The sequence below is a fragment of the Elaeis guineensis genome, chromosome 6 (assembly GCF_000442705.2).
Source record: "Elaeis guineensis isolate ETL-2024a chromosome 6, EG11, whole genome shotgun sequence".
NCBI lineage: Eukaryota > Viridiplantae > Streptophyta > Magnoliopsida > Arecales > Arecaceae > Elaeis > Elaeis guineensis.
In genome coordinates, this window is record NC_025998.2 from 4,842,510 (window position 1) to 4,864,515 (window position 22,006).

The 22,006-nt window shown below is 37.7% G+C and overlaps 2 protein-coding genes and 1 long non-coding RNA gene across 4 annotated transcripts; 2 read left to right on the forward strand and 1 right to left on the reverse strand.

The window, feature by feature from the left end:
- Window positions 1-64: 64 nt before the first annotated feature.
- LOC105047547 (uncharacterized) lies at window positions 65-4,264 on the forward strand. Of its 2 annotated transcripts, XM_010926509.4 has the most exons (4): window positions 66-349; window positions 2,297-2,615; window positions 3,492-3,550; window positions 3,978-4,264. In XM_010926509.4, the coding sequence occupies exons 1-4, from the start codon at window positions 100-102 to the stop codon at window positions 4,016-4,018; spliced, it is 669 nt and encodes a 222-aa protein (XP_010924811.2). In that variant the 5' UTR covers window positions 66-99; the 3' UTR covers window positions 4,019-4,264. The 2 variants fall into 2 exon arrangements, with proteins under 2 accessions (XP_010924813.2, XP_010924811.2); XM_010926511.4 differs by lacking the exon at window positions 3,492-3,550 and having other exon boundaries at window positions 65-349.
- Window positions 4,265-4,697: 433 nt separating this feature from the next.
- LOC140858409 (uncharacterized) lies at window positions 4,698-5,496 on the forward strand. Its single transcript, XR_012141993.1, has 2 exons — window positions 4,698-4,854; window positions 4,967-5,496. It is a non-coding gene; the product is annotated as an uncharacterized lncRNA (long non-coding RNA).
- Window positions 5,497-6,477: 981 nt separating this feature from the next.
- Window positions 6,478-13,974, reverse strand: LOC105047546 (putative glucose-6-phosphate 1-epimerase). Its single transcript, XM_010926507.4, has 8 exons — window positions 13,821-13,974; window positions 13,541-13,615; window positions 12,464-12,520; window positions 12,228-12,391; window positions 10,192-10,326; window positions 8,976-9,078; window positions 8,010-8,109; window positions 6,478-7,003 (listed from the first exon to the last, which is right to left on the reverse strand). Exons 1-8 carry the CDS (start codon window positions 13,917-13,919, stop codon window positions 6,798-6,800), a joined length of 939 nt encoding a protein of 312 aa, XP_010924809.2. The 5' UTR covers window positions 13,920-13,974; the 3' UTR covers window positions 6,478-6,797.
- Window positions 13,975-22,006: the final 8,032 nt, after the last annotated feature.

The following is a 22,006-nucleotide window of genomic DNA, read 5'->3' on the forward strand; positions in this document are numbered from 1 at the left end:
GAGTATCTATACAAGTCGGCTCCAATTGCCGACTTCTTCATATTCTTGGATAAAAGTCCTCAACGGCGTGCCTTCAAAACTTCTCTCCGGTGAGGTCTGATGGATCGATTCAAGAGATTCCAGACCGAATTGCCAGAACCCCTGGAAGAAAACGGAATCGGCGGCGAGGAAGCGCCGGAAACCCTAGACGACGGCGAAGAAGGGCCCGAAGGGAAGGAAGCGCCGGAGAATCCGACGCTGTTCATGGGAATGAAGGTCCGGAGAAGAGCCTCGATCCACAGGGACTGTAAGGGGGATTACATCGGCATCCCTTCCGATCCCTTTCTTTCCAAGATGTTGTCCAAGCAAGGTACTGTTCTGCTCCGGATCGATAGAGATCTTCGCCCCCTCAAAAGAACCGTCGTGTTTCTTGATTTCTGCTTCTAATTCTTGTTTCTAAATATTTTGGTGATTAATTGAGGGTAAATTTGGGTCATGGACCAGATTTGGCATGGATCCATGTCAACGCACATAGTATGTGAAGAATCTTGATTTATGATTGGGTTCTGGCTTCACTAGTGCTGCTTGATTTGATATTGTCTGTGTTATATATTGCTATTATCTCGTCTTTAATTTTGTTCTTTTTGTTTGGGAGGAAAATTTCGTGTTAAAGAGGTCGGTTTCCCTGGTTTTAGGTTTGGAACTGATAGTCTTGGTACTCTGATCTGCAATGAGCTTGCTTGATTGGAATGTTGCAGTTTTATGGACCTTATGTAGTGAAATTAATTTGTAAGAGGCATGCAGTTCTGTTGACCTTGTGGTACTTCAGTGACCTTGTTCTAGGGAAATTCCGGCATTTATGGTGATCTTGCCTTTATCCTGATAAAGTATGCATTTTATTCTTCAGCAAGCAGATTTTAAGGGTAGGTTAATCAAACTTCCGCTAGGAAGGTAAAGATCATTGCACTTTGATTACAAATAGAAAAAGCTCAATTTCCTGTGTTGGTATGCAGATCTTCCATATAATGTGGTTTACAAGGTCTTCATTGTTAGTTAGAGCAGCAAAGAGTGAACCAGTTTCACAAGCGCAACTTTAAAAATGGTCTTTACCTGTAGGTGGAAGCTTGCAGCAGTCCATGTGATTTTGGCAGGATATCAAATATGAAAACTTAAAGTAAAAGTTGTTGGTTTGATCAGTGGATGAATACTTTGTAATACGAGCTGAAATATGTTCATTTGTGAGCAAACTGTTTTAACATTTATGAGTTGTCAAATCTGCATATTTGCACAGAACTACTTTCCTTTTGTTAAGACATTTATTTGACCTATGTTGATGACTAGAATCTCTCAGGTTTTTTCCAAGTCCAGGGACAGCCAACTCATGCTTATAACAGTTCCCTTACATGAAACTTACTGATGCAGATCAGCATATTCATTGACAGTTCGTTTGCTGTTGATAGATACTATTCATTTACTTCTGTCGGTGAACTTCTTTGTCATCCATGATTGAGAAATTCTAAGTCATTGTTCCAAATCCTGGTGTAATATCTTACAATGATATTGTTTTAACTTTTGCTCTAGATGCCTTTACTATTTTTTTTTTTTTGGGTTGTGTCTTATTTTGCTTGTGAATCTGCTGGGTGGATATTTGGAAATCCAGTAGCAAGGCAGCTATTGTCAGTTTTATATCACTCTTTTTCTTTAAGTTAGAAATAATTTGGGTTACTTTCTTGCCTTTATGAAAACGAGTTGTAGAAGATTATTGTATATGCTTGTAAGTGTCTTACAAGAAGCAATAACCAAAGAAACTCTTAAGAGCCCAATATCTGAAAGTGCATCCCAATACCTCAAGAGCCATTATAGCTGGGGCAAGGGTTGATGGTCAAGGTTAAATCAGTATCTGAAGAATATCAAAATAAGTTATAGCTGATATTTGATAGAAAAAAGTTTGCATCCTGAATGAAGATGTCAAAGTTTTATAAAGCCACAATTGTTACTATGATCTCTTTCTGATGTTTCAACTTATCACAAAAAAGGGGTTTAAACCTGGTGGAAACAAGATTAGATTATCTTCTGAAATTGACTGATGATTGGGAGCAAGTTTTTCTAATGGAAACTCCATCTGTCTCAGACCAAGAATGTATTAAACTTATCATAACTTTCACTTAGCATGCAAGTTTATGCTGCCTGTTAGTACCTGGCAGTGAATTGATTATCGGGGAGATAGCCAAGTATGTTGTAGTCCTCTTGTTGGCATATACCATCAGAAGCATACAACATCATCACTGATGCCTAGAATTGTCCTCCATATATGCAGGTGACAACACAGTATTGTTTGCAGATACAGTTTTGAAGTTCACTGGATCAGGAAAGATGAAGAGACGCATATTGGTAATTACAGATTTTGCTGTCTATCTTGTTGATCCTGATGCTGATGTGTTAAAACGGCGGATAGCACTTGCGGCTGTTGATAAGCTATGCTTGAGCGAACTGAGTGATAATTTTCTTGCAATCATCATCCCAACTGAGTATGACTTACTAATGGCCAGCACTCGGAAAACAGAAATTGTTACTATGCTAGTTAAAGCTACCAAGAGCACATCTGAATATGAACTTGAAGTGGTTTGCTCCAACAGGTAAACGTGGCTTCTGGCTTTAGTGTTTCCTCCTTTCTTGCTTTTGGGATTGCAATAAAAGCCCCTAATTTATCCTTTAGCGTGCATTTACCTTCTTACTTTGTCGACTTAAGGATCTCTTAAATTATCATTTGGATAGAGAACCTGAATAATCTCTGGCTTATTTTTGCAGTTGAATTGCTTTATTAATTAAACTATTTTATCCTTATATGTCAACTCATGTGATAACTCTAAGACAGGAAAAGGTGCAGACTTACCTCCACCAGCAAGATCTAAAATTTTGATAGATGATCTGTGAGGGTGAGAAGACATACCTGGAATTTACACAAATGTCCATGTTGTTCAACCCGTGCACTATCACTGTCCAACTAGTCACTGTTTTTTCACTGCACATATGCAGTCTCTTGCAAAAGTGCTAGCTCATTTGCTTTCTAACATCAATTCTTTTTTTGCTCTCATTGGACAACGGAAAACAAAGCAAGTTCGCTGCCTTGTTCCAGCTCTGTTCATACTCATTCACCTAAATTATATAAATGATCAGTAATAGTTTTCCTGAAATGTTACATCACTAGGAAAGATCAAAATCTGGATGAAATTCAAGCAATAAAGACACCATGTTGCAGTGCTTGTCTATGAAAAAGTTAAAACTATGTGCTTCGTTCTATGTTTAGTCAACACTGAATAGCTGGGATACAGCCCATCAAATTTGTATCTTGTTGTGTAAATATTGCATTTTATGTCTGTACTGGACAAATTGACTGATATTTTAACTTATTGCATAGCTATTCAATTTCCTTCTCTTTAATTCTATATCCTCATGGAAGTTGCAAAAACAAGATGGTTCTCTTGCACATAAATTGGTGGAAATTTATGCAGGTTTGAGTACAATGCTGCCGCTGATATGGTGAAAGAAGTTGAATTTGAGGAAGTAGATGGTAAGTGTCAGTTTTCCTTACTTTAGTAACTGGTTATATGATGCTGGCCCTGCTGGCAAGGTACACTTACATGCTGAAGCCGTCCTTCTGTGTAAACTCATTTTATGGGCAGGTTATCAGTCATCATAGTTTTGAGCCTTTATTGAATGATCTCAAGCTCCATTCATATGTAATTGTTTTTAAGAGATGCTTTTTCTTTTATTTCTAGCACGTCAATGAGAAATTCATCACGTTGTAGATGTTGTGATTGATTTCTGATATCCGATAGATCATGAGTCCTGTCAGGGTCTGAACAGCTTTGATCTCTCTAGATCTAAATACAGCTGGATTGTAGATTTATCTTTTCATGGAATAATCTCCCTCTACCCTTGCACGCTTATGGGTTCGTGGATTGAAGACTATTGATGTTTTCTATGTATTGTTGCAGGAGGTATTAGAACAAGGTTCACGAAGAAGGAAAGCAAATGAGATATTTGGGCATCTGGTTGGCATTGTCAAAGCAGACTTTGTAGAGAACAATCTCATTCATGTTCAGAGGTGGAGATATTCACTGCCTCTTGAGTCCTTTTTTTTTTTTTTTTAGCGCAAAATATTTTTTGTATTCTTTGAATGCTTTTCTCTCTTCTTTCAGTGTTCTATCATTTATGTTCGGGTAACTTCTTCGGGTCTGGTGCCCTATTAATGATGTTTGGTGTGCGTGCCATCTGTCATTTACATCTATTACTTAACTGTCAGAACATCCGCTAATTGCATCTATTTATTTGCACCAAAATGACGAACGTGGCTCATCTTTCATTTCCTTTGCGTTGACAATTTCATCTGCCATTTCAGCAGAGGTGGCAATGCTCAACCCATTTAAACCTACTTAACTTGATTCAACTCGTCGTTGGTCGGGTTAGATCACTTGTCTCATAAAATGGTGAGTTTCAGATCTTGATTTTTAACCTGTTGGATAAACTAGTTTGGTTCATGTCAGATTTTGATCTATTCTATGTCCGGTCTGACTATATCTGGTCTTATCTGTTGATTACCGCCTCCTTTTACTTGTGCAAGCGCACTTCTCATGTGAGCATAAAAGAATTCATTCTTGGGCATGTGTGCACATACCCTCATACGCAAGCAAGTCACCCACATGCATTATCCGTGCGAACACTAATGATAACATGGAGTATGGCCAGCTAGATTCTGTTGGGTAAATAGCAAGAGGAACGGTCATTTTACTCATCTAGGTAATTTGAGTTGGATTTGGTGCCGTCGGATTGTAGGTAGGAGTGGCAATACTTGACAGTTCGCTTAATAAACAGGTGAGTTTGGCTTGGCTGATTTTTTATCTATTTTGGATGCGGCTGGATTCCTGTCTGGTCTGGCCCGACCTGATTGCCACGGTTAATTTCAGGGTCTCATTTTTTTGTGCAGGACCAGGGTAGCTTCTGCCCCCTCTCTCTCTCTCTCTCTCTCTCTCTCTCTGTGTGTATTGTGAAGGGGGTCAAGCTCATTAGAAGCTTTCAAAAGCAAAGCCCATCTGCTGTTGAATGTTGTCAATAATCCTCAGCAACTTGGCAATCTAGAGTATATAGCCCAAACTCTTTGAGATTTGACTCAAGCATGCATCAAGATGATTGTGGTGGAAGATTCGATACTTATTCATGATATATCTACTCATTAAAAAGATGCTCAGAAAGTTTGAAGAATTTTTAGTGATGCATGCTATGGTGCAGAGGTTTAATTTATCATTTCGGGAGATGCTGGGACCGCAAAAATACCTGATCTTTACCATCAGCAGCTGCATCAAAGCATATATCCGATCTCTGAGACTCAAGACCTTTCTTAGCCTCCAATATGTAGCACATTTCCTACATTTTATATCGACCCTTCACCTGTTATGCTGGTACATTTGGTGGGTGGCAAACTCTGTACATAATTGGTTTCAGTGACATTCTTGAGTATGATTGATGTGATTTCTCTTCTGTGCCTATTTTCTTTGATCTAAGAACAATCTGATTCCTTTACGACGGATCTGAGGTGGCATCTAACACCAGTGTTCATTGAGGCTGGCATCTTCTTGAGTCTGTAGAAAAAAGTTAGCCGAACTCTTTGGTAGGCTCCTGGCCCACAAAACGGGGCCCTCTACCCAAAGGTCTCTCTCTCTCTTCTTTTTTTGAGGGCAATAGGTGAAAAATGATTACCTTGGAAAACAGTTGTCAGATCTTAAGTTCCTCAAGCATTAAAGAGATCGCACCAATCCAAGCTCATTTGATTTCTCATCAAGGTCAGGTTGAGCCTGGACGCGATATGGCATCCAATGGATGACACCGCTGCAACTAGCAAGGTGCCTCCTGCAAGAATACCCAAACTTTTGGATGCTGACATTAAGTATATCACCGATGCTAAATTCTCCAGAAAGTTGTAATAGTGGTCATTTAACATAAGTAAGAAGAAAAAATATGCTTCATTTGAAGTGTTAGCATGGGTTTTCTTTCCAGAGAAAAGGGAAAAATCAGGAATTCAATTTATGTACTTTAGGCATTTTTTTATAGAATTAGTATCCACAATCCGAATCAATGCCATGTTCCATCTTTATCATGCCCATGCCCACAGCTGGAAACCATCACAGATTATTATAGTCATCCCACATTATTATAGCAAGTCACTTCTCCCTCCCAGAGAAAAGAAAAAGACGGACAATATTGATAAAATGATATCTTGCAGTGGCCATGGTAGCATCACCTCAAAACAATTGAAATTTACATATAATAGCAGTAATTTTGTACAAATACTACTTGCATCCATAATAAAGCAGAGCAACAAAAACCACAATAACAGCGTTCTGATGATATACGTTGACTTAGTATCAGGGTTGAGGCAATGAGAACTGTCACAATATTGTAACTGTGACTGCGACAATTGACCAAGACAGAATCAGCACGTAGAAGTCAAGCAGATTCAGGGGAAGACTCCCAGGTTTAGAACGAACAAGATATAATCAAGTTTCGCAGCAACATACTCACCGGGCTCCTACCATCATAATCTACGAAACTATTATACAATTTAGCTGTGCTTAGTTATAAGATACGACCCTATAAGAAGGATCATGTAATTCCATTGAGCATAAACAAACAATGGATGACATTGTCACACCATGAGATGTTTCCATGTACTGCTGTGTCCTGAAAATTTCCTACATGCATCACATACAAATGCTGAACATGGTATATAGTAATGAGCAAACATGTCATACTCTGTGTCTTCACATGCTCCCAATGTGATCGAGATGATCGGTGCAATAGGTGGAAGGAACAGCAGAGAGCTCCAGCCGCCCTGTCCATTCCTCACCTGGTTTCAAGGTAACTGGTTTTTCGATCACAGCACCATCCACGCAAAGCATCTGTTTGTACTCTTCGTCTCCAAAATCAACCATGGTTTTGGATCTCTTCTCCCATGGATTCCAGACAACTATAAAAGAAAAGGTGGCAAAAATTTTTAATTAGCCCATGAACCAAAAACATTTGTAAACTAAAAGAACTCTAACATGCTTCTCTGTACAATCTCTCGTTGATTTCCACCACATATTTTCATGTGTGGATGAAGCTAAATTATAGCACACCCTCTTCATTTATTGTACATTGAAGAACATTGAGCTGCACAGACACCTTCCCAAAAGTTATGGAATCAGAACTCTAGACTCAAGAAACTGGATGCCAAAATTTAATTACTCGCGATTCATAAATGGGATTACAAAATGGGCTAGCAGAGAACTACAAGTAAAAGCTACAAATTCTCCTTACAGAAGAAAAGGCTATAGCATTCTCTATAATACAAGAGAATTCCTTGATTGGATCCTGACAAAGCTATAGCAGGCAGGACTTTTGCTTTCTTCCTTCTATATTTTATATTTCATAGGCTGTGATACTTGTAAAGGATGCATCATGCATGTTATATATTTAACAATACAAGCATGAAAGTGATGTAGAAACTTCAATATGAGTGCAATTTCTAGATGCACAAGTGCTCTTTATATATATAATAGGGACCGCAAAAGCACAGGCATGTTTCTTAAGTGCCTCTCTTATCAATTTATGTTTATTCCAAAAATATTAAGCAATATTAAGTTGTAGTCTTCCTGTTCATCTATCAGTCTAACATTTTCATATGCAGAGAAGAAAAAGATTATCTGAAGTTATAATATTGGGCAAGATAAGTGCATTTAAGGCATAAAGAAATTCAGATGCATAATCATCAATTTCTCCTGCAAGAACTTAGAGCCATTTATCTGGCATTTCTTGGTTGACACCTCTGTAAATTGCTTTATATAAGAAATTCCCTAGCCCAAACTCTATTTAAAGTCAGTGCTCATAGTTTTAAGTGGAAAAGATCTGAAATAGCACTATACAAATAGCAAGCACCTGCAGATCAGCAATTGAAATGAATGTGCAGCTTTTGGTAGGAAAGAGTATCTTACCAACATCTGGCAGCCCTTCCTTTCTTATAACAAAAGTCTGTTTCTTTTCATGGTCAAATACTGCAATTACATTTGGAGAACCAAGATAAACACGATCAACCTGCAAATTAACAATAAATTGTCATCGTTTGTGGCCAAGACTAAAAGCAAAGTTATATTTAAGTGCATGTTTAGCATCATAACCATGATGTATTATTGTATGTAGCATGGACCAAACATGATGCTTCAACATCCTTCTTGTTTTTCCGAATAACCACATCTAGAATCATAACAACCATTTTAATCCAAGGATGGAAAACTAATTTCAGACAGCCAATATCCTTATTATTCAAAGACTTACAGATGCATGCCTTAGAAATCCACCGAGATTTAAATAAAGACAAGATATAAGTACACTATCTATTACTTCCTTCATTGGTTCAGTTCCTAAATAAGTTGCAACGTAGCCTTTCTTACTTCATCCTAATACATAAAGTAATCACAATCTAGAACATTCTAGTTATGTCAAACAAGCAACACCGAAATTCTTGTCTAAAAATTTGGCATTCCATATCTTCAAGATGTTATATGTGACTGGCAGAGTCAAAATGTTCCATTATCCTTAGTGCATTTCAGTTTGATAAATCATTTGTCCCACTAATTATCAGCATGAAGATGACGATTATCTGTTTGATAAATCATTATCCAGCATCAAGCAATCAGTCAAATACTGTAAGAAGGAGAGTGGCACGTGCTTTTTTTTTGGGGTGGGTGGTGTTTGCAATATCAGCAGACAAATGCAATAAAAAACACATGACAATTTAACTTCTACTATGTGTAAATTGTCAGTCTCATATCATGTTTTCTAACTTTACTGGATAGTATGTGATGGGTATATAGCACAAGGTGCAAACCTTGACTGAAGTTTTGTTTGAGAAGAAAGAAAAAAATGATTCTCAGCAACACCAATAACCAAAAAGGGTATACCTCAGACTCAAATGTTATGGCATCTCCTTGTTCTGTGAAGCGCTCTCGTTGGCAAAGATTGTCCAGATAATCAAGTGTCTCCAAACCTTCTATCCTCACCTCACTGTGGATATCAGGCTCATGTACACAACAAAAAGTAAGAATATCTTGGCTTTATAAGTCAATAAAATATACCATTTGGAGCAATCTAGGAAAACAGATGAATGATCAGACAGGTTGAATGAGGTTCTTCAACTCTGAAAAACAAAATAATTCAACAGTATTTGATATGACAAAGGAAAGCACGACTGTTACATAGTTCCAGGAATTGACAGTGCATTAACTCATACTTAGATACGATCAAAATTTATAGTCACCATAAATAGCATGAATAATTTTACTACTTGTTGCCTCATCCTTTCTACCACAATTTTAAAACTGTATTGCAATATTTTATGCTAATTTGTGCCAGAAAAAAGGAAAAAGAACCTATATTCTGAGATCTAAGATTTGACATCCAACAGGCCCATGTCATAGACCTCTCGGAAATATTTTATTGCTGACAAATGGATGAAGCGACAAAGAGAGCAGAACCCAAAAGCTATGATCTTTTCCATATTTTCTGAGACACCGTATATCAGATTTCTTTTAAACAAGCTTGAAGAATCTATATAAGATCTTTGAACCTAGCTGCATTTAACATAGAAAGAAAATGTAATGATCTTTATCTCTGCACCTGACATAACAAGAAAATACGATGGACTAGATCTTTGTTAGATTCATTATGAACAACATGCCGAACCGTATTGAAGGAGAAAAATTTGCATCACAAACTCAAAGACATGAGTAATGTTTTAAGTCTCAATTTTGGGCCTTGTACCAGTAACTTAGCGATGTGGTATGGTACAATTCGAGTGACATATCAATTGATACCATGTGTTGGTAAGGGGGGCTGTATGGAGCCCCATACTGGTATTTGGCACTGTAGCGGTACCAGTACCCTACCAAATCGATATTGTACGCCCCATACTACCAAGTATGATACAGAAATTAAAATGCCCTAGAGTTTATGGCAGAGGACATCATGCCACCTTTAGAGTAAAAAAGGATGATACAGTCTGTACGTAATTGCATGTTAAATGGAAAGTATGTTCATCATCAACTTTCGGTAAGGATGATACAGTCCCTATCTCTAACTAAACAAAATTAACCATGCTATAATGATAAAAAGGCGTACCTGATGTCGGAAACAGATAAGTATGTGTGATAAGCAAATGAGAAGCTAAATGGCTTCGCATCAATATTTCTAATTCGTGATATCATTTTGAGGTCCCCATCCATTGCAAGAGATACTCTAAGGCGAAACTCAAAACTGAAATCCCAAATAATATTGATATATTATTTATATATATGCAAAATCATTGAATTAAGATAAAATACAAAACATGAAAGAATGATAAGATAAAAGCTAAAAAAGAAACAGTAAAAATCAATTCACAGAAAATTGCAGTATAATGGTCATATTTATGTCATATGTAACATATGACAAAGCAAATTACACGGGGTCATCCAGCTGCACATAAAGTAAGCATTTGCCCTGGCTTTCAACATGACCATGTACAGTATGAGCTATTTGCTGTCATCACTATTTTTGGCAGCAGCCTCTTTATCAGCCTGATACAAAGAAATCTTTAATAATCTTCAATAAGGGGTTTTATATGTATAATGTAGTAACACTCTAGTCAATCTTGTGCAACCTCCTTCACATGTTTGTCACTCTAATCATGTTTGTCACTCAGAATGGAAGTCAGGCAACAACAAGCTTTAATCACTTCGTTTCCATCACCTCCAGGGCTTGTCAGCATCCTTTTCTCCTTCTCTGCTAATTATATATTAGTGACTTTCATTCTGACAGGAGGCACCCTAAAGTCCTTGATGGCAATATAAATCGGAAACTAGGCCTTAGAGAACTTTGAGGACATACTCCCTCAACAGGACTGCATAGCCAGTATACTTCATCATTCTCATATGATCAAGTTGCAACTGCCAATGGCTTAAAATCCAGCAAAACAGCAGTACTCAGTAAGCTCAATTTTGATGTTGAAGTGCTATTCAGATTGCCAGTAATGATAAATGCTCAATGAGTGGCTCTAAGCGTGACAGACTCATCATCTTCATGTCCATTGTGAATGGACCTTTTAAGCATGCTCCCACCATATAATATCCCACAAAATATGTCCAGAATTCAATTTCACTTCGAACTCTTATCAATAAATGTATTCCTGGGAAAGAAATGTCCATCTGAGGAAAAAATTCATTATAGTGGTAAAACTGTTTGTGGTAATGATGTAGATTGTTTGTCATGGAAATACCAACTTAGCATGATCACTGGCAAAAGAAGATGTCCATTTAAAGCATGCATGATGACAGTAATAGTAACCACACAATTTTAAATAGAATGTTAGTTATTAAAAAGCAGTTTTAATTTATCGATATTGCTCTAAAATTTAGTGGAATACATCCAACATGTAGCAAGTTCTGTCAACAAGTTTTGCAATGACAAGTATAATTAGCAGGCTGCACTGTATTTTGCCCGATGAGAATGTTCTTGATAGTATCTACTTCCTGTTGAAGTAAAGAATGATTATTCCCCTCATACAGTCTCAGGCTACAAAGGCAAATAGTTTAAGAGATGTGCCGATAAACATGCTTTGAACCTTAACATAATTGCAAACTTTTTAATTAGGTGTATATAAGTAATATATCAACTAGCTATCATTTCCACAGGAAAGTCCAAACTTGACCTATTCGAGTCAATTTTCCCTGAGGCTGATATGATTGAGTCACTTCTTACGTACTCATGTGAATAAAATATTTGAAACTTTACATCCAGAAACCATATTGATACCTAAGTTCCATAAAGTAATTTAAAAGTATCAGCACTGGTTTCGAGATTTCACGGACAGATGTTCTTCTGCAGAGGTACAATACTAATTCAAACAAGAGCAGGAAAATTTTGCCAAGTTTTAGATAGAAACATTTTATTGAGGCCATAGGTAAAAAATACATGTCCATAGTGCATAGGATAAGAAGGCTTGGAAAGGGTTCAATGCAACTAGTCCATAGTGCATAGGACAAGAAGGCTTGGAAGGGCCTCAATGCAACTAAACTATTATTTTCTCATTTAAATCGATTGACACTTCAAGTTCCATATATCACTATTCCTGTCCTCACCATATAAAATATTGTAAAAATTGTCTACAAGGCCCATACCCGTGTGGCCAACACTTCAGATCATCTTCTAATGGTTTCAGCAGCAGATCAACAGCAACTTTGCCATGGCTATCATTGGGGTGTAAAGGTGGAGGATCATTATCAATGCTCCACATCTTGTTCCTTGCGAATCCATTTTGTTCCAGTGAACCACAGTTACCAAACTACAAAGTAAAAAGCAATATAAGATGATTGGCCAAACTGATATAGAAAACTATCAGAGTGATGGACCCCACCTGCGGAAAGCATATAGGAATTCCTCCCCGCATTGCTTTTGGTGGCTTAAAGATCGCCTGAATTAAGAAATCAGCACAATGTTAGAGTGCACTGATACAATATTTCAAGCAGAAGTCTCAAGAACAATTGATGATGCTAGGCCCAAACAGAAGATACTGATCAACACAAGAACTTTACACAAAAGTTTTCTTTTAAAAATGCATATTTTGTTTTTACAGTTCAAGTAGAAGGACAGGAAAGAATGGTCTGGTGGGAGTATATAAAAATATAAAATAAAGAAGACATATCCTAGTGGGGCTGAATTTCCAACAGCGACCCCTGTGAGATGTAGCAGTTTTCAAAATAATGTATAGCTAAATATATAAATAACTGTACTAGCTGACCTCTGAGAAAAAGGAATCTATGATTTCAGAATGCCAATACCATTGTATCTAGCAATACAAAAGCATAGATGCTTCATATCATACTACAGTCATCAAGATCTCCAATACCAGATGAAGTCCAAGATCATATACACTTCCCCTAAGTTAGCATGCTAGATCCTACTTTTGCTTCTTTATATTCTCTCAAATGAGCACTTAAAATATTTATAGTCCACAATTTGCACACTAAAATATTTACATAATTGTAGATGCGGTGGCAATAGCAGTGAAAGTGGCAACAGCAGCTGAAATTCTGAGCGAACATGTGCACTGGTTATAGGTTTACATACTCAGGCATACGCAATATCAAGTCAATCCATGATGCATCTCAAATAATTCCAAATAAACAATAGCCTTATTGACTCAGGGCGTAGTAGCAGTATATCTAACAGCCTTAATTAGAATTAATGGCGCTTGTTATAAAAAGCCTTTTGCAAAGTCAAAACAAAGCATACAATATGAAGCCTAGAGTTTATTGATTTCACATCCATCATTAGATTGATTTTTCTCATCACCAATTGGACCCCAGAAAGGAAACGTATAAAATTGGAAAATCACAAAGAAATAAAGAATCATATAAGCTGACTTAGCATGTCATAGCCCTTGATGCCTGAATGGAAAGAAAACAATTCTGCCAGATTCTTATAACTGTACCTTACTGCTGGTGAACAACAGCTCTTCACCCCGTTCGTTTCTCCATGAAACAACCTGCCCTCCATGCAAACTAACCTGGATTGCTGACAGAAGCATTATCAAGATAAACCAGAGGGATGTTTTTAAAAGAAGATAACTTTAACAGACTGGATGCAAGAGTCTATATGTCCAAGCTCAGAGCTTAATCATATTAAGTAATCAACAGGAATGCAAACCAACTTAAGGAAAAACTGATGTACAAAAAAAGGAGAATAAAAAGATCGAAGGGAGAGAATCTCACTCGAGCAGAAGCTCCTCGCGGCGCTTTAAGCGTGACATGATCGATTCCATTCCAGTCCTTTGTAAATTCAAGCTCTGATCTCTGATCCCAAACAGTCATCGAAGACCCATGTTGGGAACGCAATGCGGAATATTTCTGATCTTGTGCTCCCTCTCTTCAACAGATATCCCCAAAATCCATAAACTACTCCCCGAACACACAAAAGAAGAAGGCTCTACTGCTCAATAAACTAGCCTACAACAGTCATTGTCATACACTTGGGAATATGAACAGTCCCCAACACTTGTCTTGTGACTAGGAGCCTATATCTCGTGAGAAATGACCCAGAGCCCCATCTACTAATCCAACTTTTAAAATCTTTCAAACTCCACCAAGTCTCTCAACACCCACTCACTCGAGTATTTGCGAGAAAAAGTGGTACCAAAGGCCTGCCATCAATCACAGAGCTAGAAAGAAGCATTGGATCCCATTGCAGAACCAAAAGCACTACCTTTCCAAGCAAGCATTAAAAGAACACCACCGACCAATAGCCAAAAATAAAGAGACCTGATCCCAGTGCCCTTGCTGTACTCTTGATATATATATATTTACTAAAATAGAGAAGGCCCAAATTTGTGATGCGTGAGGCCTCAAAATCACAGATATCTAAAGCTAACTGAATATTTATGCTCAAAACCTAAAATAGATGAACCCAAATCAGTAATAGATCAGTCGTCTAAATAGAGAAGTCTAAATCATATTGAATGCCTCTGCTTGATGTCTCACAAAATGCACAAAAAAAACAAATTTTTTCCCCTAATAAAATACTTCAAAGTTGCATAAATTGGATATAACCAGAGTACAAAGAAGAAACAAGAAAAGATTCTACTGGCATCCTAAATTTTTTAAGTATTCTGACAAAAAACTAGCAACCCAAAACTTGTGGTACGGCAGATTTAACCAGAGCCTTGACATCTGGATTTAAAACAGAAGACTAGGCTGCTCAAATCTCAGAGAGAACCTAAAAGATATCACAAATCTCACACTAAGGACCGTGGATTGGAAAGAGAAGGTCGATTTAGAGTTGTCAAAATTAATTTTTTTCTGTCAAAATAATGAATCTGACACTGGTATATACTAATCCGTCAGAAAGATGGAAAAGAGGTGTTTAAAATTGAAACTTTCTTCCAACGTCCAAAAATATGATACCTCAAGAAACGCCATAAAAGACTGGACTTTCCCCCGGATCGCCCAACCCAGTGCCCACCAGGAACCCGATCTCAATGCTCGAGAGCATTAAAAACAAGAAGCAGGCCGTGGTTCCACGAAAATTCTCCCCATCTCTCTCGCGTTGCCATCAAAATACGACAACCCCGGCGTCCGGAATCGCAGCCACCGCCCCGGACACAGATCTCCAGAACCCCACTTAAAAACCCACGAATACAACCAAAACTGCCGCTCTAAAGCCTCACAAACTCTACTACGAGCCCACTCGCCCGCTTCCAGACCGATCCCAGAATCCAGAGAGCATAAACGAAATCCGAGAATGACGGCACGTGCATGCGACGGCGGGAGAGAGAGAGGATGGAGGATTTACTCGAATTTCCAATAAAGTAAAGGGGAGTTGAAGCAGAGAAGACTGGAGAGAGACTGGAGAGAGAAAAATATTGGAAGAGAGAAAAGAAAAACTTGTCAAAAAAGAGCGCATTTTTCTAAAATTTCTTTCACCCTGCTCTCTTTTCGGAAATACGTGAAGGGCCTCTGGAACCAACGGTCAAACTTCAAAATGTAGCGGCTCTCTCTTTCCATCTTTCTCTGTTGACAACGTTACGGCAACGACGTTACGTTGTTACGACGACTCCACCGATAGCATTGTTAAACGTTGCGACGGAATGGTGGTCCTTTTGCTATTCCAATATTTAAAAAATAACAATAATAATTTATAATATATAGGAATCTCTTCACCGTATAAAACACAAAACACAAGTGCGCTGCAGATAACTCGGATAATTTTGTGAAGATTAAATTATAAAAATATTTTTACGGTTAATATTTATTATACTTACGCCAATAGCTGGTAAAATTTATATTTATATTTGATTAGATCCAAAATTTTTTTATCATGTCAGATCGATCGGTATATCTCGTATCATATCAGATTGATGGAAACTGATACGATTCGATCGATAAATTCAGTACAGTACGAAAAGAAAAAAAAAAAAAAGAGTGAGAGAAGAAGAGAGAGAGGAAAGAAGGTGGAAGCCGTCGGAGATCAACGGTGGCCAATCGCGGTCGTCGAAGAGCTTTCGAGCTCCGTATCGTCCGATAAAACTTTTAAAAGAGCGAGAAAAAGAGAGAGCGTTCGGAGGACTTATCGAACGGCGTCCCATCGTGGGGCCCTCGATGGCCGGCAAACCGACGTTGATGGTCTGAAACTAGATTTTTTTTAAAAAATTTGCGAAACAAAGACGTCGCTCCTTTCACGCCCGCAGGGCTGCGCGTGTGGACTGCACCCTCCGATGGCCACAACGACCGTCGAAGGCCGTCCGACAGCCCCATCAACTCTTTTCTCTCTCTTTCTTTTTCTTTCTTCCTCCTCTCTCTATTTCCTCTCTTTTTCTTCTTTCGATTCAGATCCGCTTGCTTTCATCGATTCGTCTTGATTTAATATGGTACAAAATCATATAAATTATACCATCGGCAGCCGGCATGCCAGCGGTATCGATTCAGGATACCTTGGTTAGATCAACATATTTGTGAAAGTAAAAAGGATGCTTATATTTTCTTTTGTACTCGGATGATTGCGATGTCACGTAAAATTATTTGGGTGACTAAATTTAATTTAGATTATAGATTAAAATATTAAATAAAAATAAATTAAAAAAATAAAAATAAATTTTATAAATAATTAAATATAAATATAATTTATCTCTAATATTAAAATCTTGTAATTTATTCTTTAATGAATTATCTTCCCACTGGTTATGCCATTTTTCCATTGCGACAGCTCGCTGGCAATATTATTTATGAGTACCATGACTCAAACAAAAATCATCATGAGCAGCTATAAGTTATAGGAAAAAAAATAAACATGCACAAAGATGTAATTTTCTTATTGAAAATTTCAGCCAGCAAGGTCTCTTGATAATTGTACCTTATAGCTACATCTAAATCAAGCTTTTATCAACACCTAGGCTTAGGACTTTTGGAGGGGAGGTACCCTTCATTGCTTACATGATTGTTTTACTTTATAAAAAGAGATTCAGATGCTCATTCCTTGATCAAAATGAATCATACAAAGCTTTGGATAAAATCCGACAATTCACATACATTGCACCTCTCGCTAGGGCGGTTGATGAGCTATATTACTTCTCTGTTGCCAATAGCCTTTTTAAGTACCTTTTCTATGAAATGCTAGCTATCATAATGGTTTTTAGTTTGGATAAAAATAGTTGTTTGCAAATTATTATTTGTTAACATTAGAACCTCTATATGATTTTAAACTATTGATATGAGATAATTTTATATATTGTAAGCAATGATGGAGGGGGAAAAATGCATCAACCAAACCGTTATGTCACTGAGTGTGGATTATATCCATCGCAAAAGCAAGTGGTTAGTTTTCACTTCAGAACAGTCTTAGTGTACATGATACACTTTTAAATACAAAAAACATCTCTCACGCATGCTATTGATATATAGACCCTTAAGACGTCATAATAAGCACAATGTAGAATCGGTAATGCATGGTGTGTTATTCCAAATGAAAAGCTAAATTTTAGATCACAACAGACCTAATTAAACTGGATGCCGTGACAAAAGTTAAAACAATCTTTGTGAAGAACCATGCCCGGCAGCTGGGACTTGGGAGAGGGACACCGGTATACTCACTGCACCACGGTTGGATAGAAATGAGATCTCTGGCTTCTTTTACAATATTGAATGATAATGATAACTAGATGTGGATCCATACTGTCACGCCCCAAATCCAGCATCTGAGTTGGGCACATGACACGGCCGCACAAACCCTAGAGCAGCACCCTAGGATCATGTAAGGCCTAAAATTTAACACTTCAAATTTTAAATAACCAATTAAATACCAAAACAATCAACCGATGTCACAGCTTCAAATCGAAAGTAAACTTGTTCAATACAATTATTCAAATGTTCTTAGGCATCAGAGAATTTAAACTAACTAAATTACTAAGGCTTCAGTTCTTATTTGCTCTCGCCCAAACCGTCCAAACTAAGCATCCTGTGAGTCTGAAAAAAATAAGAAGAAAATATGAGCTTCTCCAGCTCAGTAAGAATCACTGCACATGTACATCAACCTAGTAGATAAAATTAATATTTCTAAAACCAATACAATTTAGAAAACACATAGGTATGTAATAACTGGAAATTGTCACAAATATGCATATATATCATCATACATCATCAGTGAAATCTTCATTCATTGTTTGAATTTCATATTATATGTTTCATTCTTCACATCTTTGGAATGACAACTTTTATTTCTTTTTGGCTTTGGACTACCAGGATCATGCGACGATCTTTTATTCGGATCGATTTCTGTGATCTTCCTCGGATCGAACTATTCATGATCTTTCTCGGATCAAAGTGGCCATGATCTTTCTCGGATCAAATCATTCATGATCTTTCTCGGATCAATTCTTCCACACATAAGCCTGTGGGGCTGTCCCAGGCATAAGCTCCTGGCAGGCTATTCCACATGACAAGGTCAGTCCAAACCATATTTCTCTTTCTTTCATTTTCATGAAATTATAATATTTATTTTCATTAATCAATTCAAATTTTGCAGTGTACTCAAAATAAACATATCATAACTATATAATCATGCCATCATATGCTTTGATGAAAACATATTTATGCTCGCAACCACAAGTAAATTCAACATTACATATGATAAATTCATTGATTTCAAATCCAACGATGCAAAACTATCAGTAAAATAATATATACATGTGATGATGATCATGTATAATGATTCTTACCTCGATAATGAGAATTCAAATTCACAGCCTTATAGTCCGAAAATCAAGCCCTACTCGTTGTCTCCCTGATCGTTGACTGTTCTCCTATCAAACAAAATAAATTAATTTAACCAAATAAATTTATATATATATTGAGGTTATCTGACTCATACCCATGTCCCCCTTTATATATATATATATATATATTTAATATATATATTTTTATTTTTTTATTATTATTTATTTATTTATTTAATATATATATATATATAATATATTATTATTGTTATTATTTTATTTTATTATTATATTATTATATATATTTTTTTATTTGAGAAGAGAGAAGACTTCTTCTTCTTCTCTCCCTGTTCGAAACAGGAACCCGAGCCCCCACCGAACTCTCCCCAATCCCGACCAAGAGCACTCCGGCCACCTTCCCCGGCAGCGTCCACGCCGGCGATGTTACCATGTCGGCGGCAGTGCCACCCTCGATGCCGGCGGCAGAGAAGGAAGAAAAAGAATCACACGAACAGGGTATCCCTGTTTGAGCCCGAACCGGCACCTCGCCGGCTTCCGAACACCCATGGCCGGAGAGACTAAACCGAAAGGAAGGAGAAGGAACATACCTTGTTCGCGGCCAAAAATAGCTCCGGCGACCCTTTTTCTTCCGATCAACCACCACGGAAATCTTTGAGAAAAATCTCAAATCCCTTGATTTACTTCGAAATTTTTGTTGTAATTTCCTAAGAGAGGACGGGGGATCTTATAGTGGAGGTTTCCTACCCTAGCCGGACTCTTTGAGTCCGATTTTGCCGGAATCGTGAAGGAAGAAGACTCCGGCTAGGAGTCTTCCTCCTTCTCTATTTTTTTTTTTTTTTGTGTGTTGGGCCGTCTGGCTACAGGCCCAAGTAACTGGGCTTACAATCTCCCCCCTTAAAAAAATTTCGTCCTCGAAATTTACATACCTGAGTTTTCAAAGAGTTGTGGATACTTGATCTTCATTTCTGTCTCGAGTTCCCATGTAGCCTCTCTCTCGCTATGATTGCTCCATTGGATCTTCACATAAGGAATAATTCGATGTCGTAACACCTGATCTTTCTTGTCAACAATCCGTACTGGATATTCTTCATAAGTCATATCCTTCTGAAGACGCAAAGGTTCATAACTCACCACATGACTTGGATCTGGAATATACTTCCTCAACATCGATACATGAAACACATCATGAACACCAGATAAAGCCGGCGGTAATGCTAATCGATATGCAACCTCTCCAATCCTGTCTAAAATTTCAAAAGGGCCAATATACCTTGGACTCAACTTACCACGAACTCCAAATCTCATTACACCTTTAGTGGGAGAAACTCTCAGAAAAACATGATCGCCTACCTGAAATTCCAGCTCCCTTCTTCTATTATCAGCATAACTCTTTTGCCTGCTCTGAGCCGTACGAAGTCGTTCCTGGATCATGTGTACTTTTTCACTGTCTGCTGCACTATTTCTGGTCCCAACAGTTTTCTTTCTCCACCTCATCCCAACAAATGGGCGATCTACATTTTCTTCCATATAATGCCTCGAAAGGAGCCATCTGAATGCTTGCTTGGTAACTATTATTATAAGCGAACTCAACCAATGATAAGTGATTATCCCATGCTCCGCCTAAGTCCATGACACAAGCCCTTAACATATCCTCTAGGATCTGTATGGTTCGTTCTGATTGTCCGTCAGTTTGAGGATGAAAAGCTGTACTGAAATTTAACTTGGTTCCAAGAGCTTTATGAAGACTCTTCCAAAACTGAGAAACAAATCTACTATCTCGATCTGACACAATAGTAACTGGTACTCCATGCAGTCGTACAATCTGCTCTATATACAAGCCTGCCAATCTTTCTAAGGAAAGACCAATCCGAAAGGGTAAGAAATGTGCTGATTTCGTCAATCGATCAACAATTACCCATACAGCATTATTATTTCGAAGCATTTTAGGTAATCCAGTCACAAAATCCATAGTAATATGCTCCCATTTCCACTGAGGAATAAGAAGAGACTGCAGTGGTCCTGCTGGTCTTTGATGTTCAGCTTTTACTTGTTGACATACCAAACATTGGGCTACAAATTGTGCAATATCCCTTTTCATACCAGACCACCAAAAATTTCTTTTCAAATCTTGATACATTTTTGTGCTTCCAGGATGCATAGTGTAAGCCGAACAGTGAGCTTCCTCTAGGATCTCGTCTCTTAATCCTGAAATCTTGGGAACACATAGTCTGTTATCAAATCTCAATGACCCATCCTCATGTATCCAAAATTTTGTCTGTATACCGGATTCACTGCTCTATGACCTTTTGTAACTCTGAATCCTCCTTTTGAGCTGCTTTAATCTTTTCAATCAAAGTAGGCTGTAGTACAAGATTTGCAAGCTGAACTTGAGAATCATGGTCGTATTTCAATTCCTGATTTCTCCAAATCAGCAATATAGCTTTTGTGAGGTAATTAGAGCAGCCAATTCACCAGAAAATTTTCTACTTAGAGCATCGGCTACAACATTTGCCTTCCGGGATGATAATTTATTGTCACGTCATAGTCCTTCAATAGTTCCAACCACCTTCTTTGTCTCAAATTTAACTCCTTCTGAGTAAAGATATATTTTAAACTTTTATGATCTGTGAAAATCTCGCAATGCTCTCCATATAAGTAATGCCTCCATATTTTTAAAGCAAAAACCACAGCTGCTAATTCTAAGTCATGAGTAGGATAATTTCGCTCATAAACTTCAATTGTCGAGAGGCATAAGCTATCACCTTTCCTTTTTGCATCAAAACACAACCGAGACCTTTACGAGAAGCATCGCTATAGATAGTGAAACCTTCTGTCCCAGATGGAATGGTTAAGATTGGAGCAGTCACAATCGTCTTTTTAACTCTTGAAGCTTTGCTCACATTCGTCTGTCCATTCAAACTTTACTTGTTTCTGTGTTAGACGAGATAGAGGCATGGCAATACTAGAGAAACCTTCCACAAACCTTCGATAATAGCCAGCTAATCCCAAAAAGCTGCGTATCTCTGATACGTTAGTAGGTCGGCTCCAGTCAACTACTGCCTCCACTTTCTTGGGTCAACTGAGATACCCTCCTTGGAGATGACATGCCCGAGAAAAGTAACACTGTTCATCCAAAATTCATATTTTTGTAGCTTTGCATACAGCTTCTTTTCC

Coding starts and splice junctions, on each gene's coding strand:
- LOC105047547 (XM_010926509.4), top strand. CDS start 100: ATGGATCGATTCAAGAGATTCCAGACCGAATTGCCAGAACCCCTGGAA. Junction 350..2,296: donor CAAGATGTTGTCCAAGCAAG/GTACTGTTCTGC, acceptor CCATATATGCAG/GTGACAACACAGTATTGTTT. Junction 3,551..3,977: donor TGAATTTGAGGAAGTAGATG/GTAAGTGTCAGT, acceptor GTATTGTTGCAG/GAGGTATTAGAACAAGGTTC.
- LOC105047546 (XM_010926507.4), bottom strand. CDS start 13,919: ATGACTGTTTGGGATCAGAGATCAGAGCTTGAATTTACAAAGGACTGG. Junction 12,392..12,463: donor TTCCTATATGCTTTCCGCAG/GTGGGGTCCATC, acceptor TTTACTTTGTAG/TTTGGTAACTGTGGTTCACT. Junction 10,327..12,227: donor CTGAAGTGTTGGCCACACGG/GTATGGGCCTTG, acceptor TTGGGATTTCAG/TTTTGAGTTTCGCCTTAGAG.